The following is a 15,222-nucleotide window of genomic DNA, read 5'->3' on the forward strand; positions in this document are numbered from 1 at the left end:
CTACCAGGTAGTGCGTTGCTTGGACCATAACACACCCAACCGCGCCAGGCCTGGGGCACTTGTCACGCACCGGGTGGTGTGCGGGCAGCTGAGTTTGCGCACAGGGTACAAGAACGGCACGGAACGGCGACGCCAGCCCAAGCCTGACAAGAGAAGAAACGCCCCCCTACCGCCACTGTGCCTTGGGATACCTGCGGCTGCACTCTGCACACCGGGGGCATCCAGGTACTCCGTTTCGGGGGTGCGGCAGCCACAGACGGCGACCACGGCCACGGCCTCTGCCTCTCCCATCTGCTCTGTTCCTTCTCCAGAGGCACTTCTTAGCGCACAACCTACAAGTTCACCACCCAGCACCGGGCGCCTCTTAGGCTCGACTGCCTGCCTGACTGGACATTACCTACCTTAGGTACTTACCTACCTAGTAGGTACTGGGCATCTCGGGCATCTGCTAGACCCAAGGCAATACCTACTAACCTACCAACCTTAGCATCGGCGGGGACTTGAGGCGACTCGTACAGGTACGTCACCAGAAGTAAAAGGTGACGGGAGGTACCCAAGGTAGGTACATAAGGTATCGGGGTTGACCTCTCAAGCTACGACCGACCGACCCAAGGTACAGGCGGCTCCAGCACCTCGCCCTGGAGGCACTCCCCTAATCCCCCCGTCGTCGCGCTACGCACCAGCGCTAGAGGGCACCCACTAGCCCCCTAGCTCTAGCGTCTTGCCCTGCCTTAGCTGGGCCACAGCGCTGGGAACGGCACGACACCGGCCCATCCGCCCGCCTTTACATTCCCGCTCGCCGCCGTCTCGTCTTTTTTCCTGCGTCCTCATTTATCTCGTCCCCCCCTCCTTCACCTCTGCACCCCACCAAAAACCCTTCCTCTCCAACTCGACTCGAGTCTGCTGCACGCAAGAGAGCCATCTTTGGGGCCGGCCCAGCACGCGAGTCCCTTTTTGAACTCTTCTTTCCCCTTCCACGTCTTCCCATACCGTCCGTTTCCGATCTCTCTTGTCTCTTTCTTCTCTCCCTCAACTCTCACACACAAATACTCACTCTCTGTCGTCAATCTCCTGCTCGCCCTTTCGTCTGTACGATACGGTGTCCATCCCTCGTCCACGGCCACCGCAGCTGCTGGGTACGGCGAGACCATCAAGCAGGCCCTGTCCCCTTGCCGGCTTAGGCCCATTGCCGTGTGTCTCGTCCTCGGGTTCTCTTGTCCGTCTCTTCGCTTCTAGCGTGGCGTTTCTCCGGGGGGGGTTCGCCTGCATCTTTGCACACATAGCCGCTGCAGCCACCTTGAGCCGCTGCCACCACATCTTGCGTCCGAGACCAAGCCGAAGGCGCCTCGCCCTCTGCAGCACCAAAGGTACACTGGTCGAATTGCGAGTATCTTTTTCCTCTTTTCGAATTGGGCTCTACTTTTCATTCCCTCCTCATCTTTTTCTTCTTCTCTCTTCCCCACGACTGTAGGGAAGCGGCCTGTTTCTTTGTTGCAGCTCATCCCTCTCTACTCAAACTCTCCGCATACGACAAACGCTTCTCTCCCTTCGCCGGAGCCTCGACGTCGCTGCGGTGTCCGAAGCCCAAACATCCTCGTTTCTCGGCGCCTTGTGTCGATAATTCGGGCCCGCCAGATGCTCTTTCGTTTCCTCGCCAGCAATTGGGAATTGGTCGGAGGTTTTGGGATCGTTCGACTCATCTGCTAAACGGCGCGGCACACTTCTTTCTGTCCCGCCACCTCTCACGCCTCTTTCTTCTTTCTCGCAGAGCATGGCAGAGGATCGACATCGCCAGGAGTATCCTCAGCAACAACGGCCCGAGGATATCAAGCAGCACCAACCTCTGCCCCCGTACTACCACCACGTCCCTCCTCGGGACGCACCCCCTGCGGATACCGAAAGCAGTGCCCATTCTCGAAGCACCATGGCAACCTCAGTCACATTGCCGTCCATCCACGACTCCCGGCCCAGCGGCTACGGGCCTCCTCTTCCAGCTGGCCGAGGCTACGTGAGCGACCCGCGATATGCGTCTCCGAATGCCGTCAATGGCTATCCACCACCCGGAAGCCAGCAGCAGCCGGCCGCATACCTCCCTCCTCTGCAGCCTCAGTCAGACCCTCGGCCTGCATACCCTCCACCCGAGCCGCGAGGTGCATATTACGACGACCGCCGTCCTCCTCCGCATCCGGCCTATCATGACCAGTACTCCGCAGACTATTACTACCGTGGACTCCCACAAGCCCACCACAACGGCTATGCTCACGATTACGCGCGCCCTCCTCCCGGCTACGCACAAGACTATGGTCAGCCGGGTATGGACCGCCCTCGAGAAGCTCCTAGGCAGCGGACCTCCATTGCCTGCAGGTATTGCAGAAAACGAAAGGTTTGTCACGCAGTGTGCATTAATCAGCCCTTGTGTGTGTCTGTGGTTGTCACCCCGCCTGTTGAAATCCATCAGTAGCTAACCCGTGCTCCCTTGGCGCTCTCCAGATTCGCTGCAGCGGCCACCAGAATGCCCCTGGCGGCAAGTGTCAGAACTGCGCCCGTATGAACCAGGAATGCATCTTCCAGCCCGTGAGCTCGTCAAGCTCCACGGCCTTTATCCCTGTCTCGGCCGTCCCCGGAGGCGTGCCGCCCGGGACGCAGTTATTCGGAGCCTACGGCCAGCCTCTCGCCCCGAGCACCGTGCCTCACCCTCATCCTCACCCTCACCCTCACCCGCATCACCCGCAACACCACCCGCAACATCCGTCTCACGCCTATCCTCCGCCGGCAGGTCCGCCCCACCACCCGCCCGGGCCTTATTACCACCCGCCGGCCCAGTCACCCACCGATTCATATTCCTCTTACGGGGACCTGAGGGGAGACCCGAGAGGAGATATGAGGGGGGACCTGCGGGGGGAACCCAGAGGGGAGCTCAGGGCAGATGACCAGAAGGTAGGGCGCAGACGTCGCAGGTCGTCGCAAGATCTGGATGACGCATATAGGCTGCCTCCTCCTCGAGCTGGCGGGATGGACGACGATCACCGGCGAAGATCGCCCGCCGAGCTTTCCAACAATAGCAGCCCCAGCAGCTTAAGCTACTCGCGTTACTCGGGAGCTGCCAGACACAGCCCCCGAAACCCAGCTCTACCGCACCCCTCCAGTGTCGGCACTGCTGATGGGCGCTCCCCCATCACGCAGCAAAATGGATCAAGCGGATCATCGACTCCGGCGCGATCGGGCCCTCAGACCAGCCAGTCGCAGCAGTCAAGCTCCATCATGAGTCTCAGCAACCTCGTGGACAAGAACGACATCGACAAGACGATGATTGAGCGCCTCAACCGACCTCGAGACACTAATTCTGGCCAGAGCCAGAGAGAGGCCTCTCGCTAAAGACATGTGCTTTGGCACCCTACTTGATGCGCCTGGAAGTTGCGGTCGTCGGGAGATGGATGATGCCAATCAAGCAGCGAAGGAGGGGATATAGAAGGGAGAACACAAAAATCGAGTCCATGGAGGGTCAAGTTGAACCACGATTGGCGGAATTCTGCGTCTCGATACGACTCGTCTCGTTATCCTTCTTTTTCCGATATCTTCCTGATGTTCGACGTCTTCGCTCTGCGCGGTAATTGCTATCTGTGCGACCTCTTCCTTCTCCATGAAAAGAAAACCAAACCTACCACCAAGGAATATAATTACGAACCAAAAAGAAGAAAAAAAATGGGAAAATGGAGGAAAAGGGTTAAAAAAAAAGAAGAGAGAGAGAGAAAACAAAAACAACGGGGGGTTTGATGGGAGCTGAGCTCCTGTCTTTGCGCTGCGCGTCATACATTACTATGCTTCTCCGTGGATAGAAGAGGAAAGTGGGAGACACTGGGGCTATCTCAAGTTCGACGTCTTTACATTCTTCTTGTCTAGCATCGTCTCTGATTTCTACTATTTTTCCTGGCTCCTTCTTCTGTTCTCAGAACGACATACTGGCCAAGGATTTCCTGTTTTCATTTTTTCTTTTCCAGATAAGACGGATTGGCCTCACGGCACCACCATGTTCGAAACGATTGGGGACTGAATTACGCGATGATACGATGGTTTCTTGTTTTCCTCCTCTTGTCTTGTCCGGTCTGTTTGTTCGCTGTCTCCTCTCTTCTTTTTCCATCTAATGTTTTTCCCCCTCTTTTAAAGCGCCCTGTTTGTGGCTTTTTGTTTTTGTTTTTCTTCACCATTGTCCATTTGCATTCTGTCCATTTGCATTCCAAGGACGTGATAATCAAACACTCCATTTTTACATGTCGGCTGGCATCAAGATTCGGGGGGGTCGAGCGGGACGGGTACGAGGACGACGGCAGCATGGTAAAGTGTGGCTCACTGGGATGGAGGCTGGCAAAATTCCTTTGTTGGGTCAACGGTAAAAGGAGCCTCGGACTTGGCTGACGGGTTGGTGGATATACGGTTCGGAACAGGCTTGGGTGAAGCTATATCGGGCGGCAGGGGGGCTTGCCAAAGGGAAGGTACTCTTGTTTTTTTTTTGGAGGTTTGAACTTCTGTCCTATAGTGCGTGATAAACAAGATGTCAGTTGATTTTGGCTACCAAGGCAGTTTCCACGAACAGAGTGCCAAGTGTGCTGTGGGTGACGATCACCGTGAGCCTCGTCGAGAGCGTACCACGGCACGTGTGGGATGCGATAGGATACTGGTATCTGGTCAGCTGTTGGATGCTTGGACGAGGAGAATGCAGCTGGCCCATCACGCATTGTTTGTCCCGGTCGCGTCCATCCATGTTGGCCATGCTCCCCTAGCAGAAGCAGGTTTGTCCTGATGCGGCGTCGCCTCGCCGCTCTTGGTAAGGGACGAATCGTGTCCGCTTACTGGTAGTAGCTGCGCGCCGCCCCTTGGACTGCGGACATGCTTCGTTGCGACACGCCCCCATGCCAAGGTCAGAGGCACTAACAGGCAGAAATTGGAGACTAGACGGAAAGGAAGCCCCGCCCTGTCTTCTCTCTCCAGCTTGTGGGATTGTACACTGTACTTTGTATGGATTTGTACGAAAGGGGCCCCTCCCGCCCACTCTCTCTCTCTCTCTCTCTCTCTGTTTGTGTTGTGTTGTGGCGCCTCCCCCCTGAAAAACGCCAGGACAGGGCGACAACGCACTACCCAGGCCGCAGCAACTTCTCGTCACCATCCACGTTATCATCACGTGGAGGGCATGGCCCGACTGCGACTCTCTCTCTCTCTCTCTCTCTCTCTGTGCTGTCCCTCTTCTTGCTTTGGCCCATGGAGTTTGCCCCCCTGATAGGAGTCGTTGAAGGAGCAGGAGAGTACAAAGGGAAGAAGAGCAGCGAGAGGGGAGAAGAGGAGTCCGTGAAGGTGTGAATAGGGACATGAGAGAGAGAGAGAGAGTGTGTGTGTGTGCATCTGTGCGAGAGTGTGAGAGAGGAGAGACTGACTCCGAGGTGGCAGGTGATCCTCTGGCATAACCCATTCGCACGCGGTGGCTGGGGCAAACACAGAATGTCGGTCTGCAACCATCTGCAAGTACATACTCCGCACTTACTTCATGGGCAAAAGAACACCTGTAGGCTGAGTGCGGATGCATACAACTCGTCCGAACTTACGGGGCTCCTCGAGAGACGTTGAATGGGAGATATGACAGTATGCAGCAGACGGCTGGACTCAAGGAGGGGGCTCTGGGGCTCTTCTCAACTAGTCCTCGTCCTTCTGCAGACATGGTGATCGAATCAAACGAGGTATAGGGGGTTCTCGGGTTTCTCAATGCGTGTAGAAAGAAGGCTGGTCCCTGTCTGGTCTTACTAGCAAAGACAGGGAGGGAGGGGTTTGTCAGGATTTTTTTTTTCGTTCCCTTCTCCTCCTTTGACGCCAAAGAGACCTGCTGAGATTGGCAACGGTGGAATGGACGCTGCCTCATACAAGCGCCTTCCAGTCGTGTTTCGGGCTGCCAGCCTTCATGGCATTGAGTACATCGCCCTCGGGGTGCAACGGCTGGGAGAGATAACGGCTCAACATGTCCGTCTCGACCAGAGAGCTCAGGAAGGCGTACGGCGGCTCTAGCTAGACGTGCTAAGCTGTAGTGGGCGGCCCATTGCAGCAGGCCTTGACGGCTCTGGAGCTAGAGACTTTGATCCCGCGGCACCAGTCGGATCGCCTCGCCGTTTTCTGCTCCAACGGGTGCTAAACGGTCATGTAAAGGCTAGAGGAGCCGTTGGATATATGCTGTGTAATGCTTGGACGAGGTGTCTGATACCTGGAGTTGAATTTGATCCTCGATTTGCGAGGGCGGAAGGACTTGCAAATCGAGGGCGGAAGGACTTGTAGACAATAAGCCCAGCCGATCAGATCCAGGCCATGACTCTCTTGACAGTGTGCCAAAGGACGAGTGTGAGAGCGTGGCAGCAAAGCTGAGTCCAGTATGGATCCAGAAACTGACTGCCTGTCCAAAGTGGCTTCACAGTACAGGTATGTGAAAAGAGGACAGTATGCGAGAAGAGAACATGGGGGGCTGATGCTGATGCTGGAGTCAAGGACTTGAGTTTGATTTTCCACAACCTTCCGAGAAGGCACTCCTTGGTACTGTGATGAAGTCAAAGGTGCCAGGGCCAGAGAGACTTGTACTCAATCAGCCACCCAGCCAGTGAGTGCAATGGAACGATGGAGTCGAAGGGTGGGAGACCAGCCAAGGGCAGCAGGGACAACCTGGAATCGAAGAAGCCGCTCACGAACTAGTAACAGCGCCGGTGGCGGCGACGAAGGCCAAGAGCACAATCAGACATCATGCCTGGAGCGGATGCGGACCTCCGGAGGGGTGAACGAAAGTAACAGTACCCAGTACAGCTGCCAGTACTGCGACTTAACTCTTCTTGACGAACAGCTTGGTTGGAGCCTTGGTTCACGTGTTGGACCCCCCCTTTTCGGAGCAAACACTTTGACAAACACAGCAGTCCTCTCTTCAAAAGGCTCTTTGGGTTGTGGCAACATTACGAACTCTGACCATGGCGCTGCGAGAAAGTGAGACTCATCAAGATGGTCAGACGAGCAAAAGGGGGCGAGTGACGCTGCGCCAGCCATCTTGACGCCAGTATGCATTTCGCCTCTTAGGCTGCGAAGAGGACGTCCTCGTTGGATCTAGTAGGCTTCAATAGAGACAATAGGGGGGTGGACGACTGACGCGCACAGCTCTCTCTTCTCTTGAGGCGAGTCAGCACGACGACGGCCCAGGCTTCGGTCAAGAGCAAGGAGGGTCCTGGTACGACGTTAGGGCCTCGCCGCCTCACCCAGGCGGACCGACGCTTGACAGGCAGCGCGCGAGACGGGTGGAACTTGCTGAGGCAATAGAGTTCGTCGCTGGCGGCAGCGGAACGGGTTCTCGTGGCCGCGAGCCTCAAGCGCGCCATCAATCGCATGCTGGCGCCTTTGATTTGCTGGCCAAATTCACCCGGGGCATCGTCCGGACGAGTCTGGGAGGGCAGACGAGAGACCACCTTTTGGGGAGTGAAAGCAGTGGCTGGCGGCTGACGGACGGGCGTGTCTGCTTTGTGACTTTTCCCCCATCCTCTTGAATCGAGTTAGTGCTCCAGCAAATTCTTGTGGCCGGCCTTGAGGGAGAGAGAGAGAGAGAGAGCACGTACTGCTTGTTACCCCGTTCCACTAGCCCACCTGCTAGGCCAAGTTCTCGTCCGGACTTGGGTGGGCTGAGTGGACTGGGTGGTGACGTTTCTTTCCGCCGTTCTCGGAAGATGCCATGGCGAACACTCGGGACAAGGCGGCAAACAGTTCGAGGTGGTCTAGCAACAATGGCCGTCTGACGATAGCTGTATCTGTGCGAGTGAACCTGGTCTCATGTCTCGCGGACACTTTGAGGACACTCGGCCCGCGGACAAAGGGCGAAACGGGAACCAAGTGGCGGCTTGGGAGGCTGAATATCCGCATTTGGGTCGACGAAAAAGAAAGGCATGACGGGTACCTTGCAGTACTTGTTGATACTCGGACATCTGGCTATGAAAGAATAAGTATCCTGCAAGCGCTTAGAAGCCGGTGAGTTGAGGTAGGTATCTACCTACTATAGGGACTCAGAGAGGAAGAGCGTAACGGCACAGCACGCGAGTCTCGGGGGAACTTGTGGCTTGATGGCGTGTGGTGGTGGCAGTCGGGTAGGGAGTAGGTACCGAGACATGGTAGCTGGCACTCGAGCTCAGGGCACTGTGCGAAGCAATTTGACGGGGAAACGTAGAGAAAGGAAAAGAAAGAGGGTTGTGTTTCTCTTTTCCTGCGGTCATTTGTGATGTGAAGGAAGACAAAAGGTCTTCGTAGGTATGCGAGAGGGGAAATGGCATGGCATGAAGAGGCACACCTGACCGAAGCAGAAAAGCAAGTGATTACTACCTTGGTGGAAAAGAGCCGAAACAGAAGAGGAAACTGCAGAGTAGGTGCAGAATGGCGCCCACGGCAGTTGTTGCCTTTGCCCTCTCAGTGTTGGGCATCTACCTACATACCTTCCTACCTAGAACCGGAGTTGTGATTCAGGAATCAAGTATCTCATTATGCGATCGCGCCTGCTTTGTGCAGAGATTGCCCGCAGTACCAAACACGGCAGTGACGATTGCGTGAGGCTTGCCCCTTTGGCGGTGCCTTACCAGACGTCTGCCCGCTGAATATTGGTCGTACTCTGCCTTCAGGGGCCTTTTGATTCTACGGCTGTGTTTCTTCGAATTTCCACCAAGAGCACTTTGCATCCTCAATATTCCTACAGTACTACTAGGTAGGCAATGTTGATGAGCTGGTCAATCAAGCCAGCCTCTGCGGTAAATGCCTCCCTTTGTCTTGCTTTCCACTTGTCTTGGATATGTGGCATCAGATGCCACAAGCTCGCCATCAATCGCCAACGTTCCCCCATCAAAGATACGAGTCGTATACAAAAGGGATACACTGGCTCAAATCATTAATTCATCTGCTGGAACATGGAAAGGCTACAATAAAGAGCTGGAAAAACATCTTCTCCGTGATACCACTGCTGATGTGTATCCTACCGGATTCAGTGCCTGGTATGGGCCAGATCATCAAGAGGGGGCTGCGACTGGAATGCAAACGACGCTTTTGGCTTTAGAACCACGAAGCACACAACTTTACGGGGTACTTCTTGCAAGAATGCTCAACTGGCTGCCGATTCTCTATCCTCGGGCTCCCTCATCTGCTTGCCTTGACTTGGCTTGCTTTCCACTTCCGGCGTTCCACCTACAAAGTGTGGCTGGCAAAGCATGAGCTAACAGCACCTGCGATGTATAGTTCGATACAAGGAGGCGCCCGTCATGCTTTCGCCACGTAGAGGTTTGAACCCTATCCGACCTTTTCCCTCCAACTAAGCAACCTGACGCCCCGAAGACTGACCTGTTCAAGCACGGCGCCGCCCGAAATGGCCCGACACCCGAGAGTAAGGAGGTCCCAAGGACCAGTGGGCGCCTCCTTCGACCGCCTCCTTCGACCGAGCACGAACTACGGGGAGAACCTGAAGCAAGATGGAGTCAGGAGGAGGGGAGTCAGAGGGGGGGAGGAGGGCAACTAAGGAGGTTCGACGCCGGCGTGCCCGAGCGTGGGGACGTCTCCGTGTCCAGCCGCTTGAAGAGGGACTTCCGCTGTTGTCGAGAAGCACTGTATCCCTCCTGACCTGCAAAAACACAAGGAGAGGATACTCCTCCATCAGTCTCATCGGCAGTGTCAGATGTGGTGTCAACGGGCTGAGGTGAGGTGAGCACGGGATGCTTCATCCATCATGTCACGAGAGTGGTGTTGCAGCAGTCAACGGAGTTGTGTCACATCTCCTAGATACATCCCCAAACTTGGGTAGCTGGAAAAGAGTTTTCTTCCGTCCATCCATTCATCGAGACACCCCAAGCCATCCATCCGCCCACTTCGACGCCATGTCCACCGATCCAGTGCCACGCACGCCTCTCCGTGGGAGGCGAGCTGTGCAACTCAATCAAGTTAGAGCCGGGTGTTCTACTCTCTGGCAAGCCCTCTGTACAAGTAACCCTCCATACGCAATGTAGAAGTGGCTTCTGGCTTCAGGGGGACAGCCTAGGATATCTAGCAACGCATGTGGCAGCATTTACCGAAGAGTGTCTGGTGCCCTTTTGCTTGGCCAAGTCGCACAAAAGTGATAGCAGTAATCTCTGGTTTAGGGGGCGCTGCCTCGAGGTGGCGGCTGGTGAGGGTAGAGGTAGAGACATCTGCCTGTGGCGCGGGCTCTGTGATCTTGCGGGAAGCCCCAAGCATCAGCGCCGTCCCTCAGATGGTGGTTGGTTGCCTCGTCTGGATCCTCATCTTCCCAGAATATTTCTTCGTCAGGCGGCTGGGCCAAGGCTATGAGGATCAAGTCTTCGACGTCCTCGATCATGATGATCACCAGTCTCTGAACATCGTCGGGGAACTGTCGAAGCTGCAAGAGAAAGCCGCGGAGGTCAAGGTCCGGCTCATCCATCACTGGAATCTGCCGCAGGAACACTACAGAGTGGACGTTGGCCAGAGGTCAGGGCGAAGTCCTCGGAGAAAAAGAGAGGCCATCACAGTGTCTTACCTGAGAACCAGTACAAGGAAAATCAACTCCCTTCTGTTGTGACGTTCTTCTAGGAAAACCGGATATCTGCATGGAAACGTGCAATAGGGTGTTGCTAGGGTTGTTGAGCATGCAGGGCTAACGATGCTGGAAGAGAAAAAGTTGATGCTGAGGTTTGAAATTTCAAAGACAGAGGGAGGATATTTGCCTGTGCTTGACTTTCTCGCTTATTTTTCTGCGTATGTTTTCGCTACGAAGCTGGCAAGGAAGGCGAGAGGCAGCTGAAGGCAGTTGCCAAAGAAACGGGGGCGCGGCTGCCATTGCATTCACTGCAACGCTGACCAAAGTAGCCTCAGCGAGTTCGGTGGAAGCACGTAGAAGTGGTCATACATGTAGGTAAGTAGGTGGGCTTGGAGCTCCCAGCAGTGGGTAGATGGGACAGTGCTGGAGCCCTTTCCCGTGAGGACACACTTGCTCCCTACTGGCTGTCTACGAGACTTGTCATGGTGGTTAATGTCGAAATGTATCTGGAATCAGGTTGATGCGTCTAATGTCCCGCTAACGACGGCTCGTCCCTTTGATGTCGCCAAAGGGGGGTTTTTGGGCGTCATTCGGACCAATGGGCTAACAGGCTGGGCTTCTTAGTGATGACAGGCTAACTGGAACAAGCTGGGCCATCGACTTAGTAGCAGGGATGGAAGATGCTATGCAGAGATCGACGGATTGGGGGATGTCAAGAAGACAGACAAACAGACAGACAGACAGCTTTAGTGCAATAGAGATGTCGAGAAATGCTTTCTGATAACGAGGCTAGAAGCTCTGAAGAGAACATGGGCAACCTAAATTACATGGCCGAGATTGGTATGACAGCGGGTGGTGAACCCTGTCAGCTTGCTGAAATCCCCATCCATATATCCTTGGCCCTCTGCCTGTCTACAGCAGAGTCCGCTGCGTTGTCGAGAATGGTATCATGACCCTCTTCCAGCTGCTCTACTAGCAGTCGCCCGGCCGGTATAATATGCGCAATGGAAAAGCAGAACCAAAAAACAGACATCGAGGCTCAACATCCGTCGCAGCCATCGTGAGGAGCTTCCCGCACTGTCTGGGCATCCAGCACTGACGTTCGTCTCCACCGCGAAGAGTCGAGGACTTAGATGAATGGAAAGGCAGTCAGGAAAGTGAGGAGCTGCTCCACGACCACTCCGGCGATCATGCAAGACGCGTCTGCAGTGCTCCAGGTGACGACATGGCCCTGTAGCCACAAAGCGTCAGTCGGTCGTTTGCAATGCCTCAGAGAGGCCAACAAAGAAGAAGAGTATGGAGGATAATGCAGCTGAATGCTGCCAAAGTATGGGGAGATCTTACAACAAGGCAGGTTCCCGTGTGGAAGGCTGCAACAAGCACGTACACGGCCAGAAACTGGAGCTTGAACACAGCCCAGTTATCATTCTTGTTTCCACATCAGCCATGCATTGCTTTGATTTTCCAGTAGTCATAGTCATCCGACTTACCTCACGCCAGGCTCGCGGGAGCTGGACAAGGAATTCGTTCACAAAGTTGATCAGGGCGTGAAGCATCTTGATCTTGGGAGACGAGGTAATTCGCAAAGTTCGAAGGAATTGACTTGAATACGGAGTAGCTGCAGACGAACGGTGCGTTTGGTAAATCAAAAGTGCGAGTAACGAAACTTTTCTGGATGATTCTGTAAAGGTTGAACAGCGTAGAGGGAACAGCAGGCAGCTGTCGGATGGCAATAACCACAGAGCATCACGTGAGGTGCCAGTTCCAGGGGCTTCGACCGCCTGCAACCATCGGACGAGGAATTATTCCTCGATTATTGTTATGGATGAGAGGACTAGAAGAAAGATCGTCTGAATTAACCAGCACCTGTACTGCCATGAACCATATGTACTTGCTAAGCTGGTTCAAATGTGCGGTTCGAGGATGCTACTTGTCTCCCAAGTTGGTAGCTTTCCCCTCGTTGAACAATCGTGGAAGAAGCTGCTGTTACCAGAGCACCATGTGTGGATGTCTCGAGATGCCGCGTCTCTAGGAGGCTTTACTGGAAGAATAGAATAAGAAAGAAGAAAAAAAAGGAAATCCCCATCATGAAGCGCATCTCTGTGACAAAATGCGTAGTCCTCTATTATCGCCGTATCCCATCCATAACTCCCATCGAAACCACTGCGAGAACTCCATTACAAGAGAAATTCAGACGGGAAACATCAAGCCTTCTTTGCCTTGGTCCATCCATTTCCCCTTCTTCGGGTCCTGCGAGCCTGTGTGGTCTTCTTTTGCACGCCTGGCTGTCCCCGCCGTTTGGCGTCTTCCTTCTTGACAGACTCGATCCGCTTCTCAAGCCCTTCCTTATAAGCAACAACGTCCTGGTAACCCTTGTAGATGTTGGCTCTTCTCTCATCGTAGCCAGCATCCGCTTCTGAGCCATTCGTCTCTGTGTTTTGATGGCCATCTGGCGGCGAGAAGCCCAAGTCTTGCAGCAGCTTCAGCATCTGCTGATGCACCCCATGCACAAGTTCCAACTCTTCTAGCAGCCCCAGCTGTTCGTTTCCCTGCTTCCGCATATTGAATGCTCCGCGTATTATTAGACTTTGTTCTTTGCGAACTTCGGAGGATATCGCATCGATCGACGTAGATGGTAAGGGAGATTATGGTCTTCGTGTGCGAGGCCGACCTATCATCAACCTTAAAAAATGACCACCACAAGGGAACGTACGAGTGGACTTACCGTATTATGAGAATCGAGAAAGACAGGCAAAGAATAAACCAGCTTGGTAAACAGATCTGACAGATGATTTCAAATGATGTTTGCAAGACAAAGGAAACAAGACAGGACTCGCTCGGCCTCGGTAGGGTGCTTTAGGGCATGCTCCCTGAAAGCTCCGGGTGCGTGTCACCGCCTGGCAGATTGTCGAAAGGCAACTCAGCAGGGCCTCCTGAGAACACGAACATGACTGGCAGACTCTATTTTTGCCCTTTGAACGCGACCTTGAAAGAATAACAGTGCTTTTGTTTGTCTGCTCTCAATGTTCAAGCATTGTGTCTCGGGCTTCCGACAAGTTACTGGCTGAAGCTCAGTGGTGTAGGCAGCTGGCACAAAGAGAAAGAAATGCAGCAAATGGACGATCCCAAACAAAGTCGCTCAGGCGCGATTCTTTGATGTTTTCTGTAGTGAACGAGATTCTACTGCCTCCATTCTAGCTGCTGAATACTTCTCTCAAGGCAAAAAGGGACATTCTCAGCTCCCTTTCCAAGTCACCGTTGTGTCAATGCAGGCTAACTACCTCCTCGTAGATTCGACATTCATGGGTGACAATATCAGGGACTTCTCTCGGGCGTTGCAGACGTTGGTCTGCCAAAATTCAAACCCATTCCATGTATATCCATCTACTCCATACTCCTTTGCTCGTCTTCTCGCGTTCCTTACGCTCGATACGCGTACCATACTTTCCTCATCCGAGTCATTTGACCAGGCGTGAACTCTCTGTAGCAGGCACTGTCAGACTCACGTTAGTATGTATGCATAACACCATGACTGGAATCGCCAGTTGCAGTCAGACAAGGCAATGCCCCCGACTCACTCGAAAGAATAATCCATAAAGTTGTGGAAAGCATCCTGGCCAGGCTGGTTAGGACAAGAATCTTGTCCTTCAGGGGGGCACCCGTCTGATGCGGCCGCTTGCGCAGGCGTATCGTCAACAAAGTCGCCGTCGCCATCACAGCCCCCTTCGAAAGTGTGCCATAGCCCAAACCAGTGCCCGACCTCGTGGGTCACTGTCTTGCCCAAGTTATAGTTGACTGCACTGCCGCCTGGGACAGTATCCGAGCGAATGGTGCAGCCGTCTTGCCAGATGCCGTTGACGAGGTCGTCGCCTGTTGCTGGCATCGAGCAGAAGCCATAGTATTGGAGCGTGGGAACGAAGTAGAGGTTGAGGTCTCCATAGTTGCCGCTGCGAAGCTGGTGCCACATGCCGTGGAGATCAGTACCGTTCGCCCATGTGGCGTTGCTGGCTCGATCGATGGTCTTGAGGTCGAAGAATATGCCGGCCGGCGCATAGTCGGCTCTGAGGACTTCAAGTTGCTTGTGAACGATGTCGTCCTGTTCAGTGTCGCTATGTTAGGCCACACTTGCACGAAACTTGGAATAGGGAGAACGGGGAAGAGGAAGACGACGTACGCTGATATCTCCCGCTGTATCATCCTGTGACCGTGTGACGATGTGAATATGCACGTCGACGTTGATCTTTGCGGCGGACCTCTGGCCCAGCATCGAGTCCTCGGCCTCTTCCTCCGCAAGTCGTTTGGACTGCGCCATGAATGCGGCATTGGCTGTAGCGCCGCATCTGAAGTCGCTGGAGTTCCTGGAGTTCGTTGCGCCTCGTGTGATTGCCAAGGTAAAGGTCGGCATCGCCATGGCGGCCACTGCAAAGTGATTCAAGATCAACATGGTGAGCAGTATCCGCACAATTGGCGTGAACTACCAACAGTAAAGGGGGGAGGGGGGGCGATATTGCAGAAGTGAACAACGAGGGCGCTTGGCTACAGCCAAAGCCCTACCCATCATGTACGTGTATGGAGAAGAGGGAGAATCTGGTGGGAGCCATAGATGAAAAATGAAAGGGAAAGAAAGAAGAAAAAAGAGGGCAAGTTGATTCCGGGGG

General features: G+C 54.3%; 2 protein-coding genes across 2 annotated transcripts; one reads left to right on the forward strand and one right to left on the reverse strand.

Annotated features, from left to right (window-relative positions):
* Positions 1-1,771: 1,771 nt before the first annotated feature.
* On the forward strand, positions 1,772-3,375 carry TRIREDRAFT_76872 (uncharacterized protein; the record flags this gene model as incomplete). Its single annotated transcript, XM_006964122.1, has 2 exons — positions 1,772-2,383; positions 2,491-3,375. 2 exons carry the CDS (start codon positions 1,772-1,774, stop codon positions 3,373-3,375), a joined length of 1,497 nt encoding a protein of 498 aa, XP_006964184.1.
* Positions 3,376-13,984: 10,609 nt separating this feature from the next.
* TRIREDRAFT_59244 (uncharacterized protein) lies at positions 13,985-14,969 on the reverse strand (the record flags this gene model as incomplete). Its single annotated transcript, XM_006964273.1, has 3 exons — positions 13,985-14,057; positions 14,143-14,660; positions 14,739-14,969. The coding sequence occupies 3 exons, from the start codon at positions 14,967-14,969 to the stop codon at positions 13,985-13,987; spliced, it is 822 nt and encodes a 273-aa protein (XP_006964335.1).
* Positions 14,970-15,222: the final 253 nt, after the last annotated feature.

The sequence above is a fragment of the Trichoderma reesei genome, assembly GCF_000167675.1.
Source record: "Trichoderma reesei QM6a unplaced genomic scaffold TRIREscaffold_6, whole genome shotgun sequence".
Taxonomy (NCBI): Eukaryota; Fungi; Ascomycota; class Sordariomycetes; order Hypocreales; family Hypocreaceae; genus Trichoderma; species Trichoderma reesei.